This window comes from Notechis scutatus, chromosome 3, assembly GCF_049901735.1.
Source record: "Notechis scutatus isolate UNSWTSFEM ecotype Mainland chromosome 3, rNotScu1.2, whole genome shotgun sequence".
NCBI lineage: Eukaryota > Metazoa > Chordata > Lepidosauria > Squamata > Elapidae > Notechis > Notechis scutatus.
The window spans coordinates 200,448,926-200,460,667 of NC_142011.1; the positions used below are offsets into that span (position 1 = coordinate 200,448,926).

Consider the following 11,742-nt stretch of genomic DNA (forward strand, 5'->3'; position numbering starts at 1 on the left):
AAAAGCCTTACTGGCTGCAGGAGAAGTTCCTGAAGGCCTCTGACAGCAAAAAGGAGGCCGGGGGCAATGCACGCAAGTGAGGTTAGTCAGTGGCTGACCTCCTCCCGAAAATAAGACCTGGTGTGCCTTTTTTGGTGGCAAAAAATATAAGACAGGGTCTTGTTTTGGGGAAAACATGGTACTTACCTAAACACAAGGTCATGAGCATCAATCTCTTGGCCGTACTGTGATTGCCGAAGATTCCCTGAATTTCCTATAACAGCACACCTCCGACACCGTGAGCTGTTCCTGCCCAACAAGTGATCCCAGTTTCCTGGAATGAGTCTAAAGAGGTCCTGGACAGTCTCATTCATGGTCTTGGGACTTCTCTCTCCCTGGAGTTTCTGTAGGGAAGATTGGGGGGAGTCACTCCGACATTCTGAATAGTTTGAAGACCCAGAAGTCAGAAGGCATCCTGTGACAAAGGCTAAGCTCTTCATAAAGACTTCTGACTTAGATGAGCTATGCTCATACGATCCGTAAGACCAGGGTGTCTCCAAATTTGGCAACTTTTAAGACTTGTGAGCTTCAACAACCAGAATTCCTCAGCCAACCATGCTGGCCTGGGGAATTCTGGGAGTTGAATTCTACAAGTCTTAAAATTGCCAAGTTTGGAGTCCCCCGCATAAGAACATGGCATTTGTTGGTCATCTACCTCTCTGTATCCCTAGAAACTCAACCTGCCATGTACAACATCCTTAAGATTATTTCTGCCCTCTTTTATAGGTAGAGTAGCATTCTACTTACGGTGCTCATCTGGGGTATCATTGGAGTGAATCTAAAACCTGTACTCCCTACTCCCTTTTCCGTACCTCAACATGGCCCAACCTTTGCCACAGAGCCCTCTGTATCCCGTTCATGGAACCCATCATAATTACAACCCAAGCTTTCAGCTAATGAATCATGTTAATGGTTTCACTGAAATTTACAAAACCGTGTCTTTCCACTATAAATCTGGTTTAAGCCATGATTTGTTTGGTTTAGGTCATTATGAACTTAGCCACAACGATTGTCCCAAAAGTGCTTTTTCAGGAGGCAACTGGACTTTCTTGTTTTTTTCTTTTTCTTTTGAAGATGTTTCACTTCTCACCCAAGAAGCTTCTTCAGCTCTGACAGGACAGTGGGGGATGGAAGGATTTATATAGCACTACTCAGGTGACTCTGAAGACACAGATAAACCTCTAAGTGCTTAATGACCATCCAAAACAGAGGTCTCCAACCTTGGCAACTTTAAGTCTGGCGGACTTCAACTTCCAGAATTCCTCAGCCAGCAAAGGTGGCTGGGGAATTCTGGGAGTTGAAGTCCTTTAAAACAAGGGTCTTTAAACTTGGCAAGTTTAAGACTTGTGGACTTCAAATCCCAGAATTCCCGAGTTAACATGACTGGAGGAGTTTGAAGACCCCTGCTCTAAAAGGATGCAAATAACCAGTTGTCTGCAAGGAACGTAAATCCTTCCATTCCCCACTATCCTGTCAGAGCTGAAGAAGCTTCTTGGATGAGAAGCAAAACATCTTCAAAAACAAACAAACAAGGAATTCCAGTTGCCTCCTGAAAAAAAGAAAGCACCTTTGGGACAACCATGACCTGGATGACTGAGAATCTCTACAGACTTTTAGCCACAATGGTATATACAGATTATTAAATATACTTTAACATCATTTGCCCAAAACACGATAGAATAAAACCAGCATTTTTCTTGAATATACAGTGTCCAAGTTCTGGCTGTTACTTCCCACTTTGCTTTCTCAGTTTCTTGCAATGATTTATTAATAAGCAAACATGTTTTCGGAAGTTATTGGGTGTTTTCTTCCCCTCAAACCTAATTATAATTGAAAATCAGAACTGAATCAGCAGGTCAAACTAAAGACCATAAAGACTGGGTCTCTGCCTTCAGTGGTATTGATCCTGTGAGAGGGTTGGGAAGCTTTTTGCTTATCTGGATCGATTTAATAAGCATCCCCGAATGTTTGAGAGCTCTGCCTGCCAGAAACTTTTCAAGGACAGATTAGTTAAGAAGTGGGGTATCACCATAGATGCCAACTCATTTTGGACAATACAAAGGCATGCACCTCTTGTCTTTCCAATAAGAGCAAGGAAATAAGGAACAACGCAATGCTTCTTGGGCAAAATGTCATAAAACTAGTGAATAGAGTGCCACTAGAAATTAATATTTATACCTCAGGATTGGACATGTGGAGTCCTTAGTGCCAGCAGTGGGATCCTACCTGTTCCACTACTGGTTTGGTGATGCATGCGCACCTAACATGCGTGCACAGATTTCCCCACACCCGCTGAGGCCTGCAGTGCCAATCAGCTGAAAGAAGAGAAAAGCGCAGAAGTGGGTGGGAGGGCCAATCCTATGCTTGGTTTTCTCTTCTTTCTCCTCTCAGCTGATTGTCTTCTCAGCTGATCGTGGGAGGCTTTTTTTTTTACTACCAGTTCGGTTGAACCAGTCTGAACTGGCAGTGTTAGGAATATGGGTCACCTAACAGCTATTTGGGTTAGAAATATATATAAACCAGGATAAACATTTTAAAACTGTCTCTTTAAGAAAATGCAAAACTGTAATTAGGTGTGGTTTCTCAAACGGCCGTAAGATGGAGCCAGAAACCTGGGTTGTTTAGTCTTAGTCTCAGAAGAGAGTGTGTCTGAGTGAGTCTCTCTGTTTCCTTCTGTTGGAAAGTATTGCCATTCCTCCATTTTTCCTAATTGACTGATATTTCTGGATTTAATGTAAGTCTGATACTGAATTGTTTTTGACACTGGACTTTGTTACTGAATTATCCCTGGATTGAAAAACTGACTGATTTACCTGTGAATGACTTTGGACTGCCTATTTTGGACTTTGCTTAAACCTTTCTGGAAGTAAAACCCTACATTTACTGTACAGTGTATCTGTATGCTGTGTGTGTTTTATTCAAACACTATTCTCTATACGTCTCCCTGTATGCGCTCATTCTCCTAACGGGGAATTACCTCAACAGGTAGCATACCACCACTGCTTAGTGTTCTCTGAGCATGGGTGTTTCCTTGCAGTCATTTCATGACCCAACCAGATAACAATATCAATGCTAGAATGGAGTGTGGTTTGCTCTCTGTTTATGCACAAATGGCTTGCCCTCTCATTGTTGGTGGGCCTTCTCATTAATGGTTCCTTCATTACTGTTTGATTGTTTGTCTGAGATGGTAGTTCCTTGATTGGGGTACTATTCATTCATTCATTCATTCATTCATTCATTCATTCATTCATTCATTTTTGTATGGTTGCCCACCAGTTCAATCAAATGACTAAAGGCGGCTTACACAATTCTTTACTTGACTGTTGGTCTAGTATTAATCTTGGTGTTAATGTAGACCAGGGATATCAAACTCGATTTCATTGAGGGCTGCATCCGGGTTGTGTTAGACCTTGAGAAGCCAGGTGGGCGTGGCCAGGGTGAGCGTGGTCAGCTCAATGTCACTCATGTCGGGGGCTCTTATGGTGGCCCGAGCACTCTGCCGGCAAAAATGGAGCATGGGAGGGCCGGCTATCGCAGCCGAAAATGGAGCTCAGGAAGAGTTGCGCGTGGCCCTTCCGAACTCCGTTTTCTGTGGCAGAGGCACCCGGGCCTTGAGTTTGACACCCCTGATGTAGACAAATCAGCCATTAACAGGCACATAGAGATAAAAAGAACATCTGCATTATCATTCCGAAGAGACAATCAAAAAACTAAAAGGCCACAACACCTCCTTGCCAGCAATCGACACTTGTATATGAACAGAAAGCCAACTCCAGTCCTTTCTAGCACTGATGTGCTAGTGATTAAACTGTTGGACAAGGATGGGAATCTTTTCCCATCCTGGTGCAGTGGGATTGTTTACAGGTTAGTCCTTGCCTTATGACCCCAATTAAGCCCAACATTTCCAAGGCTAAGCAAGATCCTTGTTAAGCAAGTTGTGTCTACGTTTACAACCTTTTTTTTTTTTTTTTTGCTACATAGTTGTTTAGTCAACCCACTGGGCCATTGTACTTCAAACAGTCACTAAATAAATCGTGGTTAAGTTGGGGGGGGTGACCTGTAGTCCATCCCAGGGCCCGAAGAGTTGCATTTCAACCTCCCCTTCTCCCTCCTCTCCTTCCTACTCACCAGCCACCACCTGTAGGTCTCCTGGGGCAGGAAGGCATTTTGATTGGTTAAGAAGGGTTGCATAGTGATGTTGAACCTCTCTTCGAACCAGGCTGAGCCCTCTTCCAAAATGCAGGTGTCACAACTGCAGGGCTGCCTGGCATATTTCAGCAGTTTTTTCACCTGTTCCGAAAACTGGTAAGCCATTTGCTTGGGATCCCAAGAGGTAGACACCACGTTGTTGGTGTAGTTGAGCAGGAATGACGTGATGGTGATGATGAACAGTAAGGCGAGGGTGAACACTTTCAGGCCCTTGTTCCGAGAGGTCATCATTTTGGCAGGTTGATTGGCTCCTTTTACGCAAGGGGCCCAAGAGGAGGAGAGGAGGAGAGGTGTTTTTTTTTAAATTTTATTAAAAAAAAGGAATCCTAAAATCTTTTGTTTAGTCACGAACAAGCCATTGACTCCAAGGAATGGCCCTTCAGGGGGTCTTCTGGAGCTATGGAAAGGAAGCGAATGTTCTCTCCTCTTCGTCTGCAGGCAGCTAAGGCAAAAACATGTCTTTTCATTTCCCCCCCTTCTTCCTTTCTCTTTGAACAGCTGCTGACTTCTCCTCCTTCTGAAAATTGAATTGAAAGAAAAGTATTGTAATTTTTATTTTGAGAAGTTATTACTGGCAAACTTAGGCTTAGGTAAGAAAAAGACTCTTTTACATAAAATCAATTTTGTGCTCTCTCTCTCTCTCTCACACACACACATCTATTTATCTATCTATCTATCTATCATCAATCCATCATCCATCCTAACTATCTATGATCCATGCATTTATCTATCATCCATTCATTTATCTATCTATCTATCTATCTATCTATCCATCCATCCATCCATCCATCCATCATCCAATCATCTAGCTATCTATCCATCTATCATCCATCCATCTATCCATCCATCTATCACCTATCTATCATCCATCCATCTAGCTATTTAGCAATAGCACTTAGAATTAAATACAACTTTATAGTGCTTTACAGCCCTCTCAAAGCAGTTTACAGTCAGCATATTGCCCCAACAATATTTAGCTATCTAACCCTATCTTTTATCCATCCATCATCCATTCAAGCTATCTATAATCCATGCATCTATCATCCATTCACCATCTATCTATTTATCTATCTATCTGTCTGTCTGTCTGTCCGTCCATCCATCTATCCATCATCCAGTCATCTAGCTATCTATCCGTCTATCATCCATCCATCCATCCATCCATCCATCCCACCTATCATCCATCCATCTAGCTATTTAGCAATAGCAATAGCACTTAGAATTATATACCACTTTATAGTGCTTTACAGCCCTCTCAAAGCAGTTTACAGAGTCAGCATATTGCCCCCAACAATATTTTAGCTATCTATCCCTATCTTTCATCCACCCATCATCCATCCATCCATCCATTATCCAAGCTATCTATGATCCATGCATCTATCTATCCATCTATCTATCACCCATCATCTATCTATCTCTCTGCCTCACCCATACATCTAGCTATCTAGCAATCTATCCATCTACCTGCAAAATCATTTATTAGAACTCAAACTAAGTCATCAGGAATAGGTAGTTGCAACCTTGATGCTATAAATTGATAGAGTAGGACTTCTTTTTCCATCTGGAAACACAAAAGTTTTGTGTTTTAATACAGTATATAGTTGCAATATTTATGTTCTAATTCTTGTTTTCAGTGAATGTTAATTAAACTCTAGGAAGAGATTGGACAACTATTTGTCTGAAATGGAACAAGGCCTCCTGCTTGAGTAGGGGATTGGACTAGGTCAGAGGTAGGGAAACTTGGCTCTTTTATCACTTATGGACTTCAACTCCCAGAATTCCTGAGTGAGTCATAAAAGGTTCCCCATCCCTGGCCTACTAGTTTTTCAGTTGTGGGGGAAATCAATTTTTGACTGGAATGGGACTGTTTAATATATAAATGTAGGACATATTCTTTATATGTCCTATATTTGTATTTTAAACAGTCCCATTCCAGTCAAAAATTGATTTCTCCCACAACTGAAAAACCCATTCAAGTCAAAAATTGATTTCCCCCATAACTGAAAAAACCAGTAGGCCAGGGATGGGGAACCTTTTATGGGTTACTCGGGAATTCTGGGAGTTGAAGTCCATAAGTGATAACAGAGCCAAGTTTCCCTACCCTTGGACTAGATGACCTACAAGGTCTCTTCCAACTCTGTTATTCTTCTCTTCCTAACAACAGGTCCTTCCTCAATTGCAAGAATTTTATATAAACTCTTGCTGTGTCACACAATGACCAAGTCATCTGTGTTTACTTTTCTGGTGCTGAATTTACACTGCAATACTCTGAACACACTTGTGCAATCTGAAGTCTACCTTTCCAAGCATTTCATGGAGTCTTTCATTAAGCTTCAGTTGGTATACATTTTATTTTTACTGGCTGTTCATAATGAAAGCGCATGTAACAGAATTAAAGTAGGCGAAAAAGCACAGCAAATATTCATCTGTCGTGTTCAATAGACAAACCTTAATTTGTCCCCCACACAAACTGCTTTTAAGTTACTTAATTTAACACCCCCCCTTTAAGGTTGATTCAGTTAAGCCTCTGGGTGGCCCCTGCCTGCCTATCTTTGGGATTCTCCAAAATTTGCCACTAATTTTTGCAATTTTAACATGGTAGAAGGAGGAAAGTATTAAATATACAGGGGATTAGCTGTATTGAATTGAAGGCACACATGCAAACAATACCTTTTCATTCCTTTTTCCTCAGCATGGAGTCAAAGATACTTTTTTCTTACTGCAGAGTTTGTGATGGATAAGATAATCTTTATTAGTTTAGTTTACTTTACTTTATTGTCATTGCACCTCGTACAACAATCAACCCAAGGAAAAATCTGTAAAAAAACTCCTGTTTTAAAAGTGTCCAATCCTTCATTCAATATATTGTATATTTAAAACTTCTCATTTTGTTGCCTGCATCTTTGACAAGGCTTGTTTGATTAACCCAGGACATTTAAAAAAAAATGACACTTTAATACTCTATCTAGGTTGTAACTTCCTTATTGTACATATACCTTAAATATAATCCTTACATATCTTCTTTGTAACAGACATCCAGGATTTCCTGGTTCTCCCTCCCATCTGTCAACTCATCCTGTTTTGTTCAAAATTCAGCCAAATTTTGCAAAATATAGGTACCAGATCCAGGTGTCAAAACCTAGATGCTGGATGGCCACAGAGCCACATGGAAAACTCTTAATTCTATTTATCATTTAGTGGTCACCCAGATTTTTGCAACCCAGATCAACTAGCTCTTCAGAAAAAAAAGGAGATGAAGTGATAGTAGTTTTTAGAAAATACATTCAAAATGTATGTATAAAATAACAATTGCCTCTCGTATGCGAAAATAAACAAAAATGTGTCATTTCCCCAAAGCTGCATAAACAGTGGAACAGAGATCTATGGAAGTATGGAACAGAGATCTATGGAACTATGGAACAGACCTCTTTATGGAGATCTATGGATCTAAGAAGAGAAGGACCAAGGGAGACATGATAGCAATGTTCCAATATTTGAGGGGCTGAAGGACCAAGGGAGACATGATAGCAATGTTCCAATATTCGAGGGGCTGCCACAGAGAGGAAGGAGTCAAGCTATTTTCTAAAGCACCTGCAGGCCAGAAAAGGAATAATGGATGAAAACTGAACAAGGAGAGATTCAACCTGGAAATAAGGAGACATTTTCTGACAGTGAGAACTATCAACCAATGGAACAGAAGTTGCCTTCAGAAGTTGTGGGAGCTTCATCACTGGAGGCTTTTTAAAAAAAAAAAGATTGGATTGCTATTTGTCGGAAATGGTGTAGGTTCTCCTGCTTGGGTAGGGGGTTGGACTAGATGACCTACAAGGTCCCTTCCAACTCTAATATTCTGTTTTCTGTAATTTCAGATGGAAATGTCTACAGAGGAAGAGACAGAGTAGACATTCTTTGTTCTCCATCCTCAAGCTTCACACCTATACTTAGGTTGAATTGATAGGGCCAGAGAAAGGCAGTTCTATGGACATCTTTTTGAAGCTTTTTGAAACTCTGAAGCTTCTCTGAGATGCTGGGAATAACCACAGACCAATTTTCCATGTATATTCTGCATTTTTTTTTCAGCAGAACATAAGACTGTTAGGTTCAATCTCTGTTAAGCTTATTGCTCTTATCTTAGCTTTGTTTGGAAAAAGTTGCCTCCAGAAGTTGTCAATTCTTCAATGCTGGAGGTTTTGAAGAAGACATCGGACATTTATTTATCTGAAATAGAATCATATAGAACAGCAGAGTTGGAAGGGACCTTGGAGGTCCTCTAGTCCAATTCCCTGCTCAAGCAGGAGAGTCTATTCCAAATACTAGCCCCTACCTAGGATTGAACTCACAGCTTCCTGATTGTGAGGTGAGAGCTTCACCATGGTATAGGATTTCCTACCAGAGCAGGGGGTCGGATTAGATGACCAGCAAGGTCCCTTCCAACTCTGTTATTCTGTTTCAACAAAAATGAGGGGAAGCATGCCAGTAATTTTTTTAAATTGAAAGTGCATCTTGCTCACCATTCTTAATTATTATTCAAAATAATAATAATAATTGTATTAATTAATTATTTTTGTTATATTGTTATAACCAAAAACAACAACAACAACCCCAAAGGAAAATCTGAAATGAAATGTTTAAAAGTGGCCCAGTCTTTGTTCAAAGTATTGTATTTAAAGTGCAATTCAAGAACGTCTTGCTTCGTACTTGTTCTGTTCCCTTAGTGTTTGAGTGCACGTTTCTCAAAGTTTGTTTGATTAACCCAGGACATTTAAAAAAAATGACACTTTAATTCTCCATCTAGGTTGTAACTTCCTTATGTACATATACCTTAAATATAATCCTTACTTATCTTATTTGTAACAGACATCCAGGATTTCCTGGTTCTCCCTCCCATCTGTCAACTCATCCTGTTTTGTTCAAAATTCAGCCAAATTTTGCAAAATATAGGTACCAGATCCAGGTGTCAAAACCTAGATGCTGGATGGCCACAGAACAACATGGAAAACTCTTAATTTTATTTATCATTTAGTGGTCACCCAGATTTTTGCAACCCAGATCAACTAGCTCTTCAGAAAAAAAAGGAGATGAAGTGATAGCAGTTTTTAGAAAATACATTCAAAATGTATGTTTAAAATAACAATTGCCTCTCGTATGCGAAAATAAACAAAAATGTGTCATTTCCCCAAAGCTGCATAAACAGGGGAACAGAGATCTATGGAAGTATGGAACAGACCTCTTTATGGAGATCTATGGATCTAAGAAGAGAAGGACCAAGGGAGACATGATAGCAATGTTCCAATATTTGAGGGGCTGAAGGACCAAGGGAGACATGATAGCAATGTTCCAATATTCGAGGGGCTGCCCAAGAGAGGAAGGAGTCAAGCTATTTTCTAAAGCACCTGCAGGCCAGAAAAGGAATAATGGATGAAAACTGAACAAGGAGAGATTCAACCTGGAAATAAGGAGACATTTTCTGACAGTGAGAACTATCAACCAATGGAACAGAAGTTGCCTTCAGAAGTTGTGGGAGCTTCATCACTGGAGGCTTTCAAAAAAAAAAAAAAAAGATTGGATTGCCATTTGTCGGAAATGGTGTAGGGTCTCCTGCTTGGGTAGGGGGTTGGACTAGATGACCTACAAGGTCCCTTCCAACTCTAATATTCTGTTTTCTGTAATTTCAGATGGAAATGTCTACAGAGGAAGAGACAGAGTAGACATTCTTTGTTCTCTATCCTCAAGCTTCACACCTATACTTAGGTTGAATTGATAGGGCCAGAGACTTTACTTTATTCTATTCCTATTCTATCTCTACTCTACTCTTGGCCCAATTAATAAAAATGCTTATTGTGCCTGATCTTCATACAGCAAAACCTGGAGAATAAACAACTGCTGACCTAATTCATAGAAGAGGTTATCTTTCATGGCACATAGGTAGCCCTCAAGTTATAACTGGTCTTGGAAAAAATGACTTATACCTCATATTTGGAGTCATGACCGTTGTACCCTTCCCATAGTAATATGATCTCAGTTTGGGCCCCTGGCAAGTGATAGCAATTTGTGATTTTTCCAGCTAGCCATTTTCTTAATGACTGCGTGATTCATTAACAGTCATGGTAAAAATGGTTGTAAAAATTGCGGGGGGTGGGGTGTCAAGTCATATGATGACCTGCTTAATGACCATAGTGACAGAAATCTCAGTCCCAACGTGGTCCTATGTTGAGGGCTATCTGTAATCAACAAAATCTTTAAAGTAGCACGGTCTCAGTGAGTAGCATTACCAATGCGATTTTGGTTAATCTAAAAAAGAAAAAGAAAAGTTAAGCGAGTTTAAATACAAGTTCGAAGGTTTAAGAAACAGGTTAAGTGTCAAAGTTCTGGTGATCGCCCTAATTAAATCATGAGCCTCCAGCCAAGCTTCAAAAAAAAAAACCCTCAAAAGATTTATTAGGAGAACATGCAGGCATTAACCTAAATGAAGCCAACTCTGGCATATGTCATTTACAGTCACAGGGGACCCTGTTTCCCCACTCCACCCTGGGTGTATCATAAATCAGATCCTCTAATGAAGCATGGGTGGGGTGTCATCAATCACATTCTCCAATTAAGGATTTGGGGGGGGGGCAGAAGATTCAGGTTAGTTACCATCTTGTTAAGATAATAGTGGAATGTGCTTCTGGTTTAAACTGCCACCCTGCTCTTTCAGATTTCCTCCCCCCCCCCACATTGTTTATGGCAGCTTTAAAAGAGGCATAGGAATGCTCTAGGACAGGGGTGTCCAACCTTGGCAACTTTAAGACTTGTGGACTTCAACTCCCAGAATTCCTCAGCCAGCAAAGCTGGCTGAGGAATTCTGGGAGTTGAAGTCCACAAGTCTTAAAGTTGCCAAGGTTGGACACCCCTGCTCTAGGAGGTAACATTAAGCAGGCTCTATAAATTAGATAAACCAATAAAAGTAAATGAAATGTAGTTAGTATTTTTGAAAGAGACCACGGACAATGTCAAGAAAGAAAACATGGCTTCTATATTTTTGCCAGGAGAGTGACACAGGTTCAGTATATTTGTGAAGTCACCTAGAGTTGAGTTCAACTTGGTGACAACTTTAAGATAACCCAACTCCAGGGGTGGGAGTTTCGCACCTACTTGCTAGAACCGGTTGTTAACATTTTAAGCAGTTTAGAGAACCAGTTGTTAGAAGGAATTACTGGCCTAATCCTGTAAGGAAGGCAGGAAGGAAACATTCTGGTGTTGCTTACAGAAACTGCCTCTCCATTAACCCTTATTACATTCTTGGCAGGACTAGACTTCCTGTCTCTGGAACGCCTCTGGAGTTTTTTCCCCTCCTTTGCTGGTACATTTGTGTGGAGTGACCATTCAAAGTTACAATGGCCCTGAAAAAAGTGACTTATGACCATTTTTCACACTTAAAGACTCTTGCAGCATCCCCACGGTCATGAGAGGCCAGGCGAGGAGATGCATGCCTCAATGTGAGTGATACTGAGT

The 11,742-nt window shown here is 40.6% G+C and overlaps 1 protein-coding gene across 5 annotated transcripts in view; it reads right to left on the reverse strand.

Moving 5' to 3' along the window:
* ST3GAL1 (ST3 beta-galactoside alpha-2,3-sialyltransferase 1) overlaps positions 1-11,742 on the reverse strand; it is a 112,392-nt gene that overhangs the window by 22,001 nt on the left and 78,649 nt on the right. For 4 of the 5 annotated variants that reach the window (XM_026678524.2, XM_026678528.2, XM_026678526.2 and 1 more), the window contains exons 3-4: positions 4,168-4,765; positions 187-383 (exon numbers count right to left, since the gene is read on the reverse strand). In XM_026678524.2, coding sequence (XP_026534309.1) covers positions 187-383; positions 4,168-4,479 — 509 coding nt within the window. In that variant the 5' untranslated portion in view covers positions 4,480-4,765. The remainder of the gene's footprint in view (positions 1-186; positions 384-4,167; positions 4,766-11,742) is intronic. The other variant, XM_087962217.1, reaches the window with a different exon arrangement.